Source organism: Bacillus rossius, chromosome 14, assembly GCF_032445375.1.
Source record: "Bacillus rossius redtenbacheri isolate Brsri chromosome 14, Brsri_v3, whole genome shotgun sequence".
NCBI classification, from domain to species: domain Eukaryota; kingdom Metazoa; phylum Arthropoda; class Insecta; order Phasmatodea; family Bacillidae; genus Bacillus; species Bacillus rossius.
The window spans coordinates 2,882,520-2,903,865 of NC_086341.1; the positions used below are offsets into that span (position 1 = coordinate 2,882,520).

General features: G+C 43.1%; 1 protein-coding gene across 1 annotated transcript in view; it reads right to left on the bottom strand.

The window, feature by feature from the left end:
* Positions 1–424: 424 nt before the first annotated feature.
* The window catches only part of LOC134538978 (sterol O-acyltransferase 2), a 32,670-nt gene continuing 11,748 nt past the window's right edge, over positions 425–21,346 (bottom strand). The window contains exons 8-11 of the mRNA XM_063380633.1: positions 18,847–19,120; positions 15,005–15,239; positions 8,497–8,636; positions 425–6,972 (exon numbers count right to left, since the gene is read on the bottom strand). Coding sequence (XP_063236703.1) covers positions 6,907–6,972; positions 8,497–8,636; positions 15,005–15,239; positions 18,847–19,120 — 715 coding nt within the window. The 3' untranslated portion in view covers positions 425–6,906. The remainder of the gene's footprint in view (positions 6,973–8,496; positions 8,637–15,004; positions 15,240–18,846; positions 19,121–21,346) is intronic.

Consider the following 21,346-nt stretch of genomic DNA (forward strand, 5'->3'; position numbering starts at 1 on the left):
CATATTGTCTCATACTGTCTCAACAATTCACTCGACAAAGTCACAGTAGGTTCTGGGAACAAGTTATCCTTACTGTACTCGCTCTGAACCTTTAAGCCTATCAGCCGGCAGTTAGTCTGCAACATCCAATCACATCACGTCCTTGAAGTCGCCTTGAATTGTGAGCTGTCTCGTGTTTTTACTGCACAGTTTGGATTTATTCGCCTAAAGCATACTCAACAACTTTCGAAATACTAAATCCAGTAAAATTAAAAAAAGAACAAAAAGTTTAATCATTTTACATCAAGTTTAGAAACATTCATAAATTTATTTAGCTCAAAATTTAGTTTCATTGATTTTCAGGAACATCAAAACTGAATATTTGCAAGAAAATAATTTCCAGTTTCATAATACTAAATCCAAATAAATAACAAAAAACTTAATAACAAGTAATTTATTATGATATCAAATGTCAGTTTACATAGGTACACATTACATACAAAGTGTAAAATTATGTATTTAGTGCTAATTGTCCAAAGTAATTAATACTATACAGTTTGATATCACTGCCAATAAACTATTTACTATTTTACTCTTATTAAATAGAATTTTTTTTATAAACAATGGTACATATTTGCAATATTGGTAAAACACCAGGCACTTAAATATTATTTCTGTAAACATGACCAATTTACAATCAATATTTCTAAGTTTTTTATACTTTTTATTACAAACTTATTCATCCAGATTACAATTACCATTCTTTAATAAAATGTATCACCCCCCTTCCCATATTTATTTTACTTTATGTGGAGAAACATTATATTTTGTGCAATTAACTTGAAAAGTATTATTCAATTTTATTTATTTGAGATCATACCCACATCTTTACTATTCTCAATTATTATCTTTTGTTCAATAAATAATACTAATAATTTCTCTTTCTGTAGCAAATTAGAAGTTTAACTTCTGTCGCGCGTGGACTCAACGCACACACATTTTTAATTTTAAAATGCTCTTGAGTAAATCATTAAGCACAGTGATTGACTGCACAGAAATAAAACTCTAGTACTAACCATCATCAGACAACATTAGAGCAACACACCGTTTTACAGATATTTATAAAAGACTAGTAGTATGATATTGTAGATTTACAATTACAGATTACAATAAAACCAAATAAAAAATTAGCAAAATCACTTTCAGTCGCTGATGATCCAGTTTATTGAGCTTTTGTCCACAATAAATATATAACACAATAATGCAAGCAAGAAAAGCATTATTAAAGTTATAGCATCTTGAGGGGCAGGGGGGAATACATACAAAGTGGTAAAAAACTTACGCACTAATTATCAGCGAAAAACTTGTCCGATAGCTCCCAATATCGATGGTTGCGACTGACTAATAAACAACTTCGGTGTAGTACTATATAATTCAATAACAAACAGAACCTCAAGTTCCATACCCTGTACAGCAATGGCACTATTTTTTAATTAAAACAAAACAGCCTTTTAGTTAATTAGGTAACATAAACTACTGTTAACCCTTATTTCTCAGAAGAGTCGGGAAAAAAATCACAATAGCGTAAATAATGGTTGAGGAACTTTGGTAATGGAGGAACGTCTGATACTTATGAATTTTTTTTGTATGTCATTTGAGCGAGAATGATGCGCATACTCATGATTTAAATGCCTACTTCACTTCCCAAATGTATATAACAGTTTGCCTTTAATAAGAAATTAACAATTTTCATAATGCAGTATGTCCTGCTAAAACATTTGTCTTCTACAGTGTTGTTGTACAACAACTTTGTTCAGTTTTGGAGACACAAATTTACATAATGCCAACCCATCTGCCCTGTAACATGAACTAAACATGTAAGCATACAATTTCAACCTCTCCTCTTTTGTTCATTGGCATAAGAAGTTACACTGCCTCTCTGTCCGGCCCCAGAATTTCTTCTTTTAATTATTCTCATCAGCACAGTGAGCACTCACGGAGCTTCAAACCTCATCTGTTGCAGATTCCAGAACCTGACAGCATTTCGTTCTTCCATCCGAGACGTTTTCACGTTTGATATTTCGCGGTGAAACTTCAGTTGCTTAATACGGCATGCAGTTTTTCTGTGCAATCATGACCATAAGGGTTCTACCGAATAAAAACGGAAACATACATCACACCAGACAGGCTGTTGCAACCGCCATTTCTCCGGACAGAAGGTGTGTGTGTTAACATCTACAGCCACAAGAGATCGAGAAAATATTCACATGTTTGGTTTATTTTTTTTGTCAGATGACTATTATTCGGGGCAAGATTATTTAGTGAACTGCAATAAAACCGAAACAACACCGAAAAGTATGCCAAAACACAGAAATTAAAGTAAACCCACCCTTTTAGCACTGAAATGCAAGTTATTACATGGAATTAAGTTACTTAACCAAAATTTATTAAAATCATAACAAAATGATCTTTTAATGTTTGAAATTCAAGGAATGTCTTTCTGCTGGACTAAAATTGTACCAAAAATGGTTTCATTGTATATCTCTCAGTAAATCACCTTTAAAACAAATGCTCGCTAATCTATTTTTATTGTTCTGAATTTATCTGTTTTAGACCAATTTATTATAAATTATAAATATAAATTGTTTGGCTAGCTCTTGCATAGTCAACTTTTTTTTTTTTTAATGTACTTTTAATGAACAGTTTTTGTTTAATGAATAACTTTACCTAACAAAAAAAAAATTTTTCCTCATAATCGTTGCACCCCTACTTTTCAAACTTGATTTTAGTATAAAATGTGTGAAAATTATGCAAGAAAACACGGTACTAATATCTGCAGTTCCTACAACACTATTTTCTTTGCAGAGGATCCCCTTATCCTTCAACAAAAGACCAACTAAAGTAATTATACTAATAATATACATATATAAAAATATATTTTTAATTTTTTATTTAATAATTGTACCATGCCTACAAACAGCAAATGATTAGCCTTAATTGTTTGGCACCACATTGATACAATAAATAAACACACAAAGACAAAAAAAAACAATCCAAACAAGGTTACATAAAACAAAAACTGACATAAACAGCAAAGAACAGTACACAAATCAGCCAAAATTAAAACTATACAAAAAAAATAAGGCAAAGTATAAAAAATAAAAAGAAGCTAGAATAGTGAATTAATGTGATCTATTAATTTCTTAAGAGATAATTTTTTATTTATTAAAGGAATTAAACTGTTATACGTACTTATTAAAATTTTTTGACTATCCTATAAACTTTGTTATTTGATTAATTTAATGAACATAACAAAGGTTGATATAGACAGTTAAAGGAATGTATTTTAATACCTGTACTTTCAAGAAGATGATTAGAGGTTAGGTTATTTTAATAACTTTTCTTTATAAATATCTAAAATATCTCTTCTAGACAACAGGGTGTCAAGACGTGAGTGTAAATCTACATTATTATAAAAATTCATATTTTGACGTACAATCTTTATTTATTTATAATTTTTTTTTTTTTTTTTCAATTTTGTCTCTGTCAGTTTTGCCAATTGTATTCCATATCATTGATCCATATTCGAGTTTAGTTCTAATTAATGATATATAAATACTGAGACAGGAATCAATATTAGAAGCACTGAATGTAATAAATTTAATGAGAGCAAGAGTTATATTCACATCAGTAAAATTTTGAATATGATAATGAAATAGTAATTTACAGTCTATCAAAATCCCAAAATCTCTAATAACATTATCTTTCTTTATAGTTTAATTTAACTTTTTGTAATTTAAAATAATAGGATGGTATTTTCTAGTGTAAGTTATGGTAGTTAGCTTATTGTAGTTGAGTTCCAATAAATTAGCATTATATCATCTGACAATTGAATTTATGACTCTCTACAGTAAGTGACAGTCACTAACAGAGGTAATAGAGTTAGAAATTTTGAGGTCATCTGCAAATAGAACATCTGAAGAACGGCCGAGTTCATTAGTGACAGCATTAATGAAAATAATACAGGAAAGCACCAGTACAACGAACTTCAGTTAAACGAACACTTCACTTAACCGAACTCATTGTTTGGTCCCGCCAAAAACGTATATAATAACCTTGAATTTTATTTCATCTTAACGAATTTTACGACGGTCCGTTTCTTCCTGAAACAAAAATATTCACTTGAACGAACAACCTTGAGGCAAATTTTGAAAAAAATTACCATCCAAAAACTTGTACTTTATTTTTAATTTTCTTATTCAAACGTAACAGCGTGTACGTAAACAAAAACAATAACGGAACTAGTATGTGTGCGCATGTACTGTCGACATGAGTAGATTAATTCTCGTGTTTTGAAATAATAATGGGATGGTATTACGTCCGTTGTACGATACAAATAGTACATATTCTCGGACTTTTCGTTTGTTGGCTACTTACATCACGATAATTTTTGTACGGTACTTTGGCTAACCTGTGCTGTTTTAATTTATTTCTTGAAATTCATTTTTTTCACCATATTGTTTTTGTCGTGTCTACAGACGTGAAATTTTTTTCCTTTTTTCAATAGTGTTGTGTTCTTCAGTGCCGGTTGTGGGAAGCCTACAACTCACGTAGTTTCGGTTCCCTGCAAGAATTTCCGAAGATTTCCGAAGTTTTGCGTTTCGGTATTAACGCCACTTCAGCCGCTAAATCAATGAAAACAAGCATGTTGTGACTAACCTAACCCAACCCTTCGATTTTTTTAATTTCAATTTTTGAGTGAAATCCAAAGTTGCACGAACGTGGTAGGAAACCGAAACTACGTGAGTTGTAGGCTACCGGCCGGTTGTAGAAATGAAGCGTGTATCTGGGGGATAAAAAAAAGAACGCAATTCTTCAAAACTTTCGACCTAAGACCTAACTATTCAAAAGAATGGCCATGCTTGTCTTCAAATGTTTTGGAACACCACGCGTTTTGTAATGTATGCACGTTTGACTTTTCGATTGCACATGGTGGAAGGGATGACTGTAGAGGGCACATTGAATTAAAGAAACAGGCGGAACATTTTATAGTTATGACGAGCAATAAATCCATATCGTAGTTTTTTCGCTACATCTGAAAAAACGAAAGTAACGAACGCAGAGTTATTGTTTTCAAGTTCTTTTGTTTGTCTTCTGTTGTTTGTTTATAAGACAGTTCTTATCCAACCAGGATAAAAGAAGCAAATAAAAATATAATTGTTCAAAAGTATAACTTTGAATACTTTGAATTGAAGGTTGAAAATTTCCTGTAAAATTAATGACATTTCTTACATATTCAGATGATTGTATTGTTCAAATAGTTTTTTTCTTCGATTCATTAATTTTCATTGTATTCATATACATAGGCCTACATTTTTAATTTTTTTTGCATATTATTGTCCTTTGTTTTCTCTTGTGTGTGTCATAATTCCTCAGGAAAAATTTATTGTGCATGATTTACGCGTACTTTTTTAATATAATTGTCATTACTGATGGGTGTGATTTGAGGTTGGCAGCTCTGCCTACAATGTGTCTCCTGACCATAGACAAAGCATCAGCAGAGAGTATGTGAACAGGTTCTTCAAGCGGCCATAGACTAATGACTGAGATACTGAACCTTAAAACACTTAAGGTGTTTCATGTGTTTATCGATATAGTACATATTTATAACAATGCTTATGTTTCAGTATAAAGAACTTCAGTATAACAAACTTAACTATTTTTTGGTCCCTTCATGTTCTTTATAGTGAAGCTTTCCTGTAAGTAGAAAGGGAGACAAGAGTTCCATCTTGAGGTTCACCTGAGCAAGCAAAAAATAAATCTGAAATAAAATAGTTAATTGAAATAAAACTTTCCATTCTTTAAGTTACTAGAAAACCAGATTAGATATTTATCAGTTAACCCGAAGTTGGATAGTTTACAAAGTAATATGTTGTAGTTAACAGTATCAAAATACTTTTGCCAGATCAAAATAGTAACAAGAATCCACCTGACTACGAGAAATATCTTTAGCATAAATAGGATTTAGAAAAGTTAGCAAATTAGTAATGGTAGTTTGGCCACTTCGAAAGCCATGTTGACCGTTAGAAATTTTTTTTTGACACTGAATTCAAGATATATGTAAATAATTTTTATCAAACACTTTAGCAAATGTGTTTAAAATTAATATAGGCCTATAATTACAAACATTAAATTTTCTACCTTTCTTGATAAGGAACAATTACCACAAAATCACAGTATGTCATTATAATATCATTTAGAGATGATACTCTCGTATATGGCCAGTCATTACAGAGCTACATTCTCAAAAATAAACATTAAATCCCAGTTGGGGCAAACTTCACTAACAAAATATGTCTTAAAACACGGGCCAAGACCATTTCATAAAGCTGTGGTTATTTGAGTGGGGGTTGTTAAAACAGTTAATTTTCTTTTTGTAGATCATCTTGGATAATGTCAAAATGTAATTTATACTAGGAATACTCAAATTTAGCTATTAAGCTCATTATTGTTTTTGTGTAACAAAGCCGGCCTTCATTAAACTTATCTATCAAATGAAATGAAGCTTGATGATTCAAAAAACGATTTTCAGAAGTGAACGTACCTTTATAGGACTATAACATTTATATTGAGTGACACAGCTTATAAAAAATATTATTTTATATAATATATAAAAATCTAAAGAGAACTTCAGACACATTAACCTAATGGAACAAGGACTACGTTACTTAATTATTCACACACACTTTTTCAAGAAAATGAACATCTCTCCACAAAATGGCTATGATTTTCTCTGGCAGTAAAAAAGTGTGAATGTCCGGTTAGAAAAAAAAATTTAATTTTCTTTCCGGGAACAGGCCACGTGTCTTCCCCTGTGCTTTGGCGTAGTGATGAGTGTCGACAGACAAGCGTCCCGCGCACGGGAACTCACGCCGCGCTGCTCAGAGGTTCACACGCCCAGGCGCGCGGCACCACATAGTCCCACGCAGTGTCCTGCCACAAGTCACAGCGCTCGTCACAACCTGCAGTCTTGAAAGCACTCACAGAAAAAATTATCACCATACACAGTCAAATAGCGTATATTCTGGGCAGGGCCGCAACTAGAGTCTCTGGCACCCGGGGCATGAATGGATTCATGCCCCCCCCCCCACCCCCCCTCTTTTTTTGCTCATACCAAACCGATAAAGCGGGAGGTCTGGGGGCCCTCCCACGGAAAAATGGTGCTATTTAAGCATTTTCCATACCTACATGTAACAGTTTCTGTGCTACTGTAACTTCCATGCATGAACCCACTATGTCCATAAAGTAGTCTGTATGATCACTAGACTTGTTTATCAAATATGTTGAGACGTAATATTGTAAATCAGATTAGACATTCCTGGCATGCAAGTTAAAAAACGTTTTACCAGTTACCAGTTGTAGTAGGAATTACAATGCAAGCGATTTCGGCGCCCCCACAGCTTTGCGCCCGGGGCGTATGCCCCGCTTGCCAACCCCCCCTCCCCTCCCCCCCTCTGATTCTGGGAGTATGACACAAGTGTACTGCAGTTTTTGAAGTTTAAAACTGCAAATCGTGTTACTTGTTACAGTACGTCACTGTTGCATGAAAAACCACACACCTGGCAGTAGTACTTATGCTGCTGTTGCGTGAAGGAGTATGGTGAAGAGCTAAATTTAGAATTAATTAATTAGCTAAAGCGCCTAAATCGCACCCTTGTAGCTATGCTTAAAACCTCAAGAGTGTTAATGTCCTGTTTACAGTGTAACATACACTCCAAGTCCTAGATTAACGGACTGGTAACGTTTTTTGGAAATTTACCGTTAAGCAAATAGTCAGTTGATTAAATCAAGTTTCCCTGTAAGGAACAATTTTAATGTCCCAGGTTACATTCCTAGACCTTAAAAAAAAAAGTTAAACATGCAAAGTAAAAACTTTACAGCCGATTAGGGACATGCCGGGCAGCGTGACGGGAAGACGGAATGATGCGTCGCAGCACAGCCAAAAAATTTGAAACCTCGTCAGCTTCGGTAAATATGCTTCAGAATCAATATTAAAACTTTTTTTTAAAAAATACAGGTTGGAACTTCGTATAGCAATTAAAATGACATTATTTTGAAGAAGTATTAAGAAAAAATTTATTGCACAGATACTGAATAAAGCACCACATTTTCATAAATAAAGACAATTTTATGAAAATCAAATTGAAAGACAACTACCACCATACCAATAGCTATACTATTTCAAACAGAACTGTACACACACCGTTTCACAGTGTGTGTATGACAATGTATGAAACACCATCTGCGAAGAAAAAAAAATGTGTTCAAACTCTGTCATACCGGAGTATGACATTTCCCCCCCTCAAATTACAATCACTGAGGATTTTTCCATGAATATTCCATGTTTTAAAGGGAATGCCCTGATTTTCCCTAACCAATTTCAACGTCCCTGACTTTCCACAATTTGGACACGCCTAAAAGAAGCGCGAAATCGCGATGCCTCGACGGCGTACTGACCAAAGTCCGCTTGCAGTTGATGCGGGCGTACCACTCGATGCAGTAGGCGGTGACGATGATGCCGTTGCCAGAGAACATCATCAGCCAGACCAGCAGGTTTCCCCCGCCTGCCACGTCTCTCGGCATGAACACCATGCCCGCTGCAACACGAGCGACCAATCAACAAACAATATTCTGCTCTTTCCTCAATAGCTATTCGCTTCCTTCACTGCGCAACTATTTCCGATCGACGCCCAAGTGTTCAGCACAAGTTTATATTTCACCATCCTGCATGTCAACAGCAGCTTTCAGGGATAGTTTACCTCGCTCCTACATGCAGGTAGAAATAAAAGGGGTCGTCCTACATGCAGGCAGAAATGACAGGGGTCGTCCTATATGCAGGCAGAAATGACAGGGGTCGTCCTACATGCAGGTAGAAATAAAAGGGGTCGTCCTAAATGCAGGCAGAAATGACAGGGGTCGTCCTACATGCAGGCAGAAATGAAAGGGGTCGTCCTACATGCAGGCAGAAATGAAAGGGGTCATCCTACATGCAGGTAGAAATAAAAGGGGTCGTCCTACACGCAGGCAGAAATGACAGGGGTCGTCCTACACGCAGGTGGAAATAAAAGGGGTCATCCTACATGCAGGCAAAAATGAAAGGGGTCGTCCTACACGCAGGCAGAAATGAAAGGGGTCGTCCTACATGCAGGCGGAAGTGAAAGGGGTCGTCCTACACGCAGGCGGAAGTGAAAGGGGTCGTCCTACACGCAGGCGGAAGTGAAAGGGGTCGTCCTACACGCAGGCGGAAGTGAAAGGGGTCGTCCTACACGCAGGCGGAAGTGAAAGGGGTCGTCCTACACGCAGGCGGAAGTGAAAGGGGTCGTCCTACACGCAGGCAGAAGTGAAAGGGGTCGTCCTACACGCAGGCGGAAGTGAAAGGGGTCGTCCTACACGCAGGCAGAAGTGAAAGGGGTCGTCCTACACGCAGGCAGAAGTGAAAGGGGTCGTCCTACACGCAGGCGGAAGTGAAAGGGGTCGTCCTACATGCAGGCGGAAATGAAAGGGGTCGTCCTACACGCAGGCAGAAGTGAAAGGGGTCGTCCTACACGCAGGCAGAAGTGAAAGGGGTCGTCCTACACGCAGGCGGAAGTGAAAGGGGTCGTCCTACACGCAGGCGGAAGTGAAAGGGGTCGTCCTACACGCAGGCGGAAATGAAAGGGGTCGTCCTATACGCAGGCGGAAGTGAAAGGGGTCGTCCTACACGCAGGCGGAAGTGAAAGGGGTCGTCCTACACGCAGGCGGAAGTGAAAGGGGTCGTCCTACACGCAGGCGGAAGTGAAAGGGGTCGTCCTACACGCAGGCAGAAGTGAAAGGGGTCGTCCTACACGCAGGCGGAAGTGAAAGGGGTCGTCCTACACGCAGGCGGAAGTGAAAGGGGTCGTCCTACACGCAGGCAGAAGGGAAAGGGGTCATCCTACACGCAGGCGGAAGTTAAAGGGGTCGTCCTACACGCAGGCAGAAGTGAAAGGGGTCGTCCTAAACGCAGGCAGAAATGAAAGGGGTCATCCTACATGCAGGTAGAAATAAAAGGGGTCGTCCTACACGCAGGCAGAAATGACAGGGGTCGTCCTACACGCAGGTGGAAATAAAAGGGGTCATCCTACATGCAGGCAAAAATGAAAGGGGTCGTCCTACACGCAGGCAGAAATGAAAGGGGTCGTCCTACATGCAGGCGGAAGTGAAAGGGGTCGTCCTACACGCAGGCGGAAGTGAAAGGGGTCGTCCTACACGCAGGCGGAAGTGAAAGGGGTCGTCCTACACGCAGGCGGAAGTGAAAGGGGTCGTCCTACATGCAGGCGGAAGTGAAAGGGGTCGTCCTACACGCAGGCAGAAGTGAAAGGGGTCGTCCTACACGCAGGCAGAAGTGAAAGGGGTCGTCCTACACGCAGGCGGAAGTGAAAGGGGTCGTCCTACATGCAGGCGGAAATGAAAGGGGTCGTCCTACACGCAGGCAGAAGTGAAAGGGGTCGTCCTACACGCAGGCGGAAGTGAAAGGGGTCGTCCTACACGCAGGCAGAAGTGAAAGGGGTCGTCCTACACGCAGGCGGAAATGAAAGGGGTCGTCCTACACGCAGGCGGAAGTGAAAGGGGTCGTCCTACACGCAGGCGGAAGTGAAAGGGGTCGTCCTACACGCAGGCGGAAGTGAAAGGGGTCGTCCTACACGCAGGCGGAAGTGAAAGGGGTCGTCCTACACGCAGGCAGAAGTGAAAGGGGTCGTCCTACACGCAGGCAGAAGTGAAAGGGGTCGTCCTACACGCAGGCAGAAGTGAAAGGGGTCATCCTACACGCAGGCGGAAGTGAAAGGGGTCGTCCTACACGCAGGCAGAAGTGAAAGGGGTCGTCCTACACGCAGGCAGAAGTGAAAGGGGTCGTCCTACACGCAGGCAGAAGTGAAAGGGGTCGTCCTACACGCAGGCGGAAGTGAAAGGGGTCGTCCTACATGCAGACAGAAGTGAAAGGGGTCGTCCTACACGCAGGCAGAAGTGAAAGGGGTCGTCATACACGCAGGCGGAAGTGAAAGGGGTCGTCCTACACGCAGGCAGAAGTGAAAGGGGTCGTCCTACACGCAGGCGGAAGTGAAAGGGGTCGTCCTACACGCAGGCGGAAATGAAAGAGGTCGCCCTACACGCAGGCGGAAATGAAAGAGGTCGTCCTACACGCAGGCAGAAATGAAAGGGGTCGTCCTACATGCAGGCGGAAGTGAAAGGGGTCGTCCTACATGCAGGTGGAAATGAAAGAGGTCGTCCTACACGCAGGCGGAAGTGAAAGGGGTCGTCCTACACGCAGGCGGAAGTGAAAGGGGTCGTCCTACACGCAGGCGGAAGTGAAAGGGGTCATCCTACATGCAGGCAGAAGTGAAAGGGGTCGTCCTACACGCAGGCGGAAGTGAAAGGGGTCGTCCTACACGCAAGCAGAAGTGAAAGGGGTCGTCCTACACGCAGGCGGAAGTGAAAGGGGTCATCCTACACGCAGGTGGAAATGAAAGAGGTCGTCCTACACGCAGGCGGAAGTGAAAGGGGTCGTCCTACACGCAGGCGGAAGTGAAAGGGGTCGTCCTACACGCAGGCAGAAGTGAAAGGGGTCGTCCTACACGCAGGCAGAAGTGAAAGGGGTCGTCCTACACGCAGGCGGAAGTGAAAGGGGTCGTCCTACACGCAGGCAGAAGTGAAAGGGGTCGTCCTACACGCAGGCAGAAGTGAAAGAGGTCGTCCTACACGCAGGCGGAAGTGAAAGGGGTCGTCCTACATGCAGGCGGAAATGAAAGGGGTCGTCCTACACGCAGGCAGAAGTGAAAGGGGTCGTCCTACACGCAGGCAGAAGTGAAAGGGGTCGTCCTACACGCAGGCGGAAGTGAAAGGGGTCGTCCTACATGCAGGCGGAAATGAAAGGGGTCGTCCTACACGCAGGCAGAAGTGAAAGGGGTCGTCCTACACGCAGGCAGAAGTGAAAGGGGTCGTCCTACACGCAGGCGGAAGTGAAAGGGGTCGTCCTACACGCAGGCGGAAGTGAAAGGGGTCGTCCTACACGCAGGCGGAAATGAAAGGGGTCGTCCTATACGCAGGCGGAAGTGAAAGGGGTCGTCCTACACGCAGGCGGAAGTGAAAGGGGTCGTCCTACACGCAGGCGGAAGTGAAAGGGGTCGTCCTACACGCAGGCGGAAGTGAAAGGGGTCGTCCTACACGCAGGCAGAAGTGAAAGGGGTCGTCCTACACGCAGGCGGAAGTGAAAGGGGTCGTCCTACACGCAGGCAGAAGTGAAAGGGGTCGTCCTACACGCAGGCGGAAGTGAAAGGGGTCGTCCTACACGCAGGCGGAAGTGAAAGGGGTCGTCCTACACGCAGGCAGAAGTGAAAGGGGTAATCCTACACGCAGGCGGAAGTGAAAGGGGTCGTCCTACACGCAGGCAGAAGTGAAAGGGGTCGTCCTAAACGCAGGCAGAAATGAAAGGGGTCATCCTACATGCAGGTAGAAATAAAAGGGGTCGTCCTACACGCAGGCAGAAATGACAGGGGTCGTCCTACACGCAGGTGGAAATAAAAGGGGTCATCCTACATGCAGGCAAAAATGAAAGGGGTCGTCCTACACGCAGGCAGAAATGAAAGGGGTCGTCCTACATGCAGGCGGAAGTGAAAGGGGTCGTCCTACACGCAGGCGGAAGTGAAAGGGGTCGTCCTACACGCAGGCGGAAGTGAAAGGGGTCGTCCTACACGCAGGCGGAAGTGAAAGGGGTCGTCCTACATGCAGGCGGAAGTGAAAGGGGTCGTCCTACACGCAGGCAGAAGTGAAAGGGGTCGTCCTACACGCAGGCAGAAGTGAAAGGGGTCGTCCTACATGCAGGCGGAAGTGAAAGGGGTCGTCCTACATGCAGGCGGAAATGAAAGGGGTCGTCCTACACGCAGGCGGAAGTGAAAGGGGTCGTCCTACACGCAGGCGGAAGTGAAAGGGGTCGTCCTACATGCAGGCGGAAATGAAAGGGGTCGTCCTACACGCAGGCGGAAGTGAAAGGGGTCGTCCTACACGCAGGCGGAAGTGAAAGGGGTCGTCCTACACGCAGGCGGAAGTGAAAGGGGTCGTCCTACACGCAGGCGGAAGTGAAAGGGGTCGTCCTACACGCAGGCAGAAGTGAAAGGGGTCGTCCTACACGCAGGCAGAAGTGAAAGGGGTCGTCCTACACGCAGGCAGAAGTGAAAGGGGTCATCCTACACGCAGGCGGAAGTGAAAGGGGTCGTCCTACACGCAGGCAGAAGTGAAAGGGGTCGTCCTACACGCAGGCAGAAGTGAAAGGGGTCGTCCTACACGCAGGCAGAAGTGAAAGGGGTCGTCCTACACGCAGGCGGAAGTGAAAGGGGTCGTCCTACACGCAGGCAGAAGTGAAAGGGGTCGTCCTACACGCAGGCAGAAGTGAAAGGGGTCGTCATACACGCAGGCGGAAGTGAAAGGGGTCGTCCTACACGCAGGCAGAAGTGAAAGGGGTCGTCCTACACGCAGGCGTAAATGAAAGAGGTCGCCCTACACGCAGGCGGAAATGAAAGAGGTCGTCCTACACTCAGGCAGAAATGAAAGGGGTCGTCCTACACGCAGGCGGAAGTGAAAGGGGTCGTCCTACATGCAGGTGGAAATGAAAGAGGTCGTCCTACACGCAGGCGGAAGTGAAAGGGGTCGTCCTACACGCAGGCGGAAATGAAAGAAGTCGTCCTACACGCAGGCGGAAGTGAAAGGGGTCGTCCTACACGCAGGCGGAAGTGAAAGGGGTCATCCTACACGCAGGCAGAAGTGAAAGGGGTCGTCCTACACGCAGGCGGAAGTGAAAGGGGTCGTCCTACACGCAGGCAGAAGTGAAAGGGGTCGTCCTACACGCAGGCGGAAGTGAAAGGGGTCATCCTACACGCAGGCAGAAGTGAAAGGGGTCGTCCTACACGCAGGCGGAAGTGAAAGGGGTCGTCCTACACGCAGGCGGAAGTGAAAGGGGTCGTCCTACACGCAGGCAGAAGTGAAAGGGGTCGTCCTACACGCAGGTGGAAATGAAAGAGGTCGTCCTACACGCAGGCGGAAGTGAAAGGGGTCGTCCTAAACGCAGGCGGAAGTGAAAGGGGTCGTCCTACACGCAGGCAGAAGTGAAAGGGGTCGTCCTACACGCAGGCGGAAGTGAAAGGGGTCGTCCTACACGCAGGCAGAAGTGAAAGGGGTCGTCCTACACGCAGGCAGAAGTGAAAGAGGTCGTCCTACACGCAGGCAGAAGTGAAAGGGGTCGTCCTACACGCAGGCGGAAGTGAAAGGGGTCGTCCTACACGCAGGCGGAAGTGAAAGGGGTCGTCCTACACGCAGGTGGAAATGAAAGAGGTCGTCCTACACGCAGGCGGAAGTGAAAGGGGTCGTCCTACACGCAGGTGGAAATGAAAGAGGTCGTCCTACACGCAGGCGGAAGTGAAAGGGGTCGTCCTACACGCAGGCGGAAGTGAAAGGGGTCGTCCTACACGCAGGCAGAAGTGAAAGGGGTCGTCCTACACGCAGGCGGAAGTGAAAGGGGTCATCCTACACGCAGGCAGAAGTGAAAGGGGTCGTCCTACACGCAGGCGGAAGTGAAAGGGGTCGTCCTACGAGCAGGCAGAAGTGAAAGGGGTCGTCCTACACGCAGGCGGAAGTGAAAGGGGTCGTCCTACACGCAGGCGGAAGTGAAAGGGGTCATCCTACACGCAGGCAGAAGTGAAAGGGGTCGTCCTACACGCAGGCGGAAGTGAAAGGGGTCGTCCTACACGCAGGCGGAAGTGAAAGGGGTCGTCCTACACGCAGGCAGAAGTGAAAGGGGTCGTCCTACACGCAGGCAGAAGTGAAAGGGGTCGTCCTACACGCAGGTGGAAATGAAAGAGGTCGTCCTACACGCAGGCGGAAGTGAAAGGGGTCGTCCTACGAGCAGGCAGAAGTGAAAGGGGCCGTCCCGCGTCCGGGCCGGGGAGGGGAGACTCACTGCCGAAGCCGGCGAAGGCGAGCAGCAGCGCGGGGCAGAGGAAGCGGAAGGTGAGCGCCAGGATGTACTCGTGCACGAGCGCGGACACCAGGAACACGCCCACCGTGGGCAGCGCGCCGCCCCGCGCCCCTAGGAGCGCACGCAGGTCCCGGTACAGGTACGTGTGCAGCCAGTCGTGCACCACGATGTTCCACGTGCGGAAGTAGTCCGCGTACGAGGTGCAGTTCCACCAGTCCTGCCAACACACGCCTGCCGGTTACAACTGCAGTCACACACACAACAAAGAAAATACTGTGTTTGCTCGCGTAAAGGCCCCGCCCGCGTATACGCCCCCCTCCTTGTTTTGTAAACATTTTTGAGAAAAAATTTAAAAACGTGTTTTTCTGGGTTTATCTGAGGGCAGGGCAGCTTGGCATGCATCAAACGGTAAGCCATGTATTGTGAGCGGCGGGAGGTGATTTTGTAAGCGGCAGTGATACAGAGACTGGTAATATAGTTTGTCCACTCTCAGTAGGACTGTCGTGAGGTGTGACAGACGTACGCAGTTAGTCGTATCTCAAATGACATAAAGATAAAGAAAGCTGGACTCGCGCACCTGTGTTGATGTGCAGTGTTGTCAGAGAAGAAGGGAAGTGAAGGAGGAAGGGAAGTGGATGGGGCAGGTACCAACGTAGTCAGCAAGCGCTGCTGGCCGACAGTCCTTTGTCTGGTTGGCTGTCTAGCTGGCAGGAGGGAGGTTAAGCCACACCTCTGCCTCTCTCCCTCCCTCCTGCCACGTTGCTGCCTCCCCCACCCTCCCTCATTAGAACAAAGATGCACGACTTGCCAGTCGTTCCGCCAGCTGTTTCATTTAATCAAAATTTAATTGGCATTTAAATAAGTTGTGGCGGTATTTCATTTTGCTTTTATTAAATGTTATTTTTTCAAACATGAAAAAAAGAAAAATTGATTTTTTCCTCCAAATTCGCATATAGGCCCCCTCCCCTTTTTGGAGTCGAAAATTTGGAAAAAAAAGGAAGGGGGGGGGGGGGGGCCTTTACGCGAGTAAATACGGTACATATATTTAAACACTATTTGCAAGTATCTTCCACTGCCACTTTCATCAGTGTGAGTTTATTTGCCTGCCAGCAACAGAAAAAGGGAAAACAAAGAACAAAAGCTGTCATTCACAAAGCAGACACATAAGGTAAAGAATGTGGAAATATATGAAGAGAGCAGGGAGGTTGTATATAGAAATAGTGTGTTATGGATATACATATACACACAGTCATGAGGACTGCCGAAGTGAAAACTTTTTTGCAATTTTTACGAAAAAACATCACACAAAAAATTTGTTTCATCACGTTAGTAAAATAACTCCTAAATTACTATAAAATACGCATTGCATAGTAATTGTAGGTATTAAAAAAATAAATAATGATGTTCTTAATTTTTAGGTTATGCATATAGCTACAGACTCCGTTTTCTTCGTTATTCAAACTATATACCTTTACGAGAATATTAATATATTTTATACTCAACTTTTTTACCGCACAGTAATCGTATACTTACAGGAAAGCACCAGTACAACGAACTTCAGTTAAACGAACACTTCACTTAACCGAACTCATTGTTTGGTCCCGCCAAAAACGTATATAATAACCTTGAATTTTATTTCATCTTAACGAATTTTACGACTGTCTGTTTTTTCCTGAAACAAAAATATTCACTTGAACGAACAAACTTGAGGCAAATTTTGAAAAAAATTACCATCCAAAAACTTGTACTTTATTTTTAATTTTCTTATTCAAACGTAACAGCGTGTACGTAAACAAAAACATAACCTACTACAGAGCTGCCAACCATCACGGATTTTCTGTAATTATTACGGATTTAACACCGAATTACGGAATTACGGAACATCGCTGGTTTATTACGGAAACAAGGCTTTGTGCTGCACGGTAACGGAAAAAATTCCGTTTCTGCTGCGCTGTTTCGTGAACGCAGTTCGAATACATCACGTGTTTGCGCATGTAGCATGTACTGTCGAAATAAGTAGATAATTCTCGTGTTTTGAAATAATAATGGGATGGTATTACGTCCGTTGTACGATACAACTAGTACATATTCTCTGACTTTTCGTTTGTTGGCTACTTACATCACGATAATGTTTGTACGGTACTTTGGCTAACCTGTGTTGTTTTAATTTATTTTTTGATAGTCATTTTTTTTTTCATCATAGTGTTTTTGTCGTGTCTACAGACGTGAAATTTTTTACGTTTTTCAATAGTGTTGTGTTCTTCAGTGCTGGTTGTAGAAATGAAGCGTGTGACAAAACAAAAGTGTATCTGGGGGAGAAATAAAAGAACGCAATTCTTCAAAACTTTCGACCTAAGACCTAACTATTCAAAAGAATGGCCATGCTTGTCTTCAAATGTTTTGGAACACCACGCTATTTTAATGTATGCACGTGTGACTTTTCGATTGCACATGGTGGAAGGGATGACTGTAGACGGCATATTGAATCAAAGAAACATGCGGATCTTTTTATAGTCATGAAGAGCAATAAATCCATATCATAGTTTTTTCGCTACATCTGAAGAAACGAAAGTAACGAACGCAGAGTTATTGTTTACAAGTTCTTTTGTTTGTCTTCTGTTGTTTGTTTATAAGACAGTTCTTATCCAACCAGGATAAAAGAAGCAAATAAAAAGACAGTTGTTCAAAAGTATAACTTTGAATACTTTGAATTGCAAGGTTGAAAATGATTGTATAGTTTAAATAGTTTTTTTTTTCTTTGATTCATTAATTTTCATTGTATTCTTATACATAGGCCTATATTTTTCATTTTTTTTTTGCATATTCTTGTCCTTGTTTTATCTTGTGTGTGTCATAATTCCTCAGGAAAAATTTATCTTGCATGATTTACGCATACTTTTTCATATAATTGTCATTACCGATGGGTGTGATTTGAGGTTGGCAGCTCTGCCTACAACGTGTCTACTGACCATAGATAAAGCATCAGCAGAGAGTATGTGAACAGGTTCTTCAAGCGGCCATAGACTAATGACAGATACTGAACCTTAGTACACTTAAGGTGTTTCATGTTTTTATCGGTATACATATTTATAACAATGGTTATGTTTCAGTATAAAGAACTTCAGTATAACAAACTCAACTATTTTTTGGTCCCTTCATGTTCTTTATAGTGAAGCTTTCCTGTAACGATTTAAAAGCGCAATAAGGAACAGGTATAGTGTTATCGTTAACACGTCACGTGACCATGTCGGTGATGACTTGCGTGAATTTACTCCCTATCCAAACCTTCCCATAGGAGTTTTCACCTCAGAAACAACTGGAAAAGGGCATCGCAGTGCATGCCGGGCAGTAGCTGATGTGGAGACCGGTTCAACTGCTCAACACTAATGTGAATCCGAGCAGGGCCGGTGCAAGGAATATTGGCGCTCTAGGCGAAAAACATTAATCCCCCCCCCCCCGCCCATAGCCCGGATACCCCAAAAAAAAAATTTCCTTGCCTCAAAATACATCACCGTAAGCCTAAGATTTTGTCAACAATCAAATGTAAGCAGGCTTGTTTTTTTTTTTTTTTTTTTACTTTTTTTACTTATTACAAAACATAAGCAGGTCACTGTGGACTTTAAATAATTACTTATATCAATATGAACATTCCAAACTGTTACAAAAATCCATTTTCATCTAGTTTCAATAATCGTTAAACGTATTGTATGAGCTGTTGTGTGTCGTGCTGCGCCGCCCCCAGCTACTTGGCGCCCTGGGCGGCCGCCTGGTTCGCCCGTGCGGACGCGCCGGCCCTGAGAACCGGGGCACGAGTGCGAGCGCACCTTGTAGAACATGCGGTCGGCGAAGCGCAGGGCCTCCGCCGCGGCGTTGAGCCAGCAGTGCAGCAGGCAGTAGAAGCCGCACAGGAAGACCACGGTGGCGGGCACCATCGCGCCGAAGGCCCACACCAGCAGCGTCTCCGCCGACACCGGCCGGCGCCCGAACCGCCCGAACGTGGGCACGAAGCAGTGCTTGAAGATGAACCAGACGTAGAACACCACGCCGAGCATGTCGAGCAGGTGGCGTGCCACCTTGCGCCAGTCCGTGCTTTCCGTCCTGCGAGAACACACACGCCACACACGCCATTTCACAGTCGGCACGGGTCTGGGAGGCGCGGAAACAGTGTGTTTCTAATGGCTTGAGACCCGGAAATTTCGCGGATTCATTTACTCGCAAGCTAGAATGCAAAACCTTCACACTCTCGCCCTGTGTCCATGATTGGCCCGCAGTTGTCTGGACACGCCCCCTCTACGACCGTGAGCCAACGGTGCCCAGCTGGGAGAGAAGTGAGCGAATCAGGTGGCGCCAAATAACAAGGATAGAAATATTCTCGCTAAGAAATCAACCAAATGGGGAAAGTAAACATGGGTCGAGCACGCCCACAACTTTGAATTCTATCCTGAGGCCAGAGGTATCCGCAAAATTTCCGGGTCTCTACTAATGGCTAGAGACCTGCAAAATTCGCGGTTTCGACGGCCTTCAGGACAGACTGACTGTACGCACCCCTGTGCGCTCGGGCAAATAAACGCAAGTTCGTCGGCTTGCCGACTTGTGAGTCGTCTCAGCTGGTTTTGTCTGCGTGATTCGATTCTTCTTTGGTCGAGGGTTTATGACTGGTCGAGATTCATCCAGGTGAACAGTAAGCCAATAGCAAAATCATCTAAGAGGTATATGTGTGTGTATTGAATTCTAGCCTATCACCGAATGAATCCGCGAATTTTGCAGGTCTCTACTAATGGCTCACGGCTGGGGCCAAGACTACGTGGTGAATTGCGATAAAAAACGAAATAACTCCGGAACACATGTCATAACTCCGTATAACACAAAATGCAAGTTAAATCACGGAACTAAGTAACATTTAACCAAAAATTAATTAAAATCATAAAACAAAAAAAAATATATTTTAATTTCTTAAAATCAAACATAGTCATTATTTCCAGATAAAATTTGTACCAAAGTGAATGGGTCAGAAAAATTAATTACATTTTTTTTTATTGTGCCTTTCTTACTGAATCACTTTCAAACCACAAATGCTCACTAATTTAATTTTTTTATTGTTCGGAATGCATCAGTTTTAGAACAATTTAAAACCCAATTTATTTCACCGAAAAAAAGGCAGCATATAAATTTTACTACTACTTTGCTGGAGTTAGTATTACAAAACTTATGGCATGTTTCACACCAACATTATTACATTTCAGACAGCATTGCTGAAAACACATGCCAGGTTTTTTCACAGAAAATATTATTATTTTTTTTTTATAATTTCTTTAGTATGTCAAGAATTGCACACTTACTGTAAACATTAATATTATTTGATTTTCTCACACGGTGGTTGGCCGGTTCTTGCACGCTCGGCTCAGGCGGAACGTGACAATGAATCATGCTTTTTCGTGCGTGCAGCCGGCGTTCATTGATTTATAAGATGTTATCACGTCAAAAAAAAATTCCAAAAATGTATAAATATATACATAATGTCCATAAAAGAATGTCCAGTTATAAATTTTAATAGTATCAGCTGTAAGAATTGTAGAATTTTGCTTCAAAGTCACAATTAAAGAGTAACTCAAAACAGTTTTAGATAAGCGCATGCGCAAATACTGCTTTGTTGTTCTCTCGCTTGCAGAAATTATGTAAAATGGGAACTCCTTAGCGTAAAACATTTTGTGCTCTGCAATTTTCTACGAGTCAATCTGTAATTTAAGGATGGTGCCTCTCCACATTGGGATCTCTTTGTACGATAGTGGTTGAACGTTAAAGTCCCTGACCGTTTGATTGGTCGTAATGGTCGAGATGACAAGAGCTCTATTTCGCTGACTTCCACATTCCCCTTACTAACATAAAGACATGCAATTTATCCTTTGGGGCTTTATAAAAAGATTGTGTACACATTCCGGCGCTACCTAATGATTTGCCAGGGTTGAGACACAGAATTGAAGAGGCTATTGCTTCCGTTACTCCGGACTCGTTAACCAAAGTGTGGGGAGAATGGGACTTTAGGTTGGATGTGTGCCGTGTAACTAAAGGTGCACATATTGAACATATGTCAGAAAAACTAGGTTAGTTTACCTTCAATCTGATGTAAAATTTGTTGCAAATACTCTAAATTAAACTGTTATGATGTACTAACGAAAATGGGACATTCTTTTATGGATAGAGACCGGAAAAATTCACGTTTTCGATGTCCTCTAGGATAGACTCCACAACCCCCTACACACTCGGGCAAATGCCACCTGCTCATTGGCTACTGACTCGTGACACCTGTCGACTGGGATGCTTGCG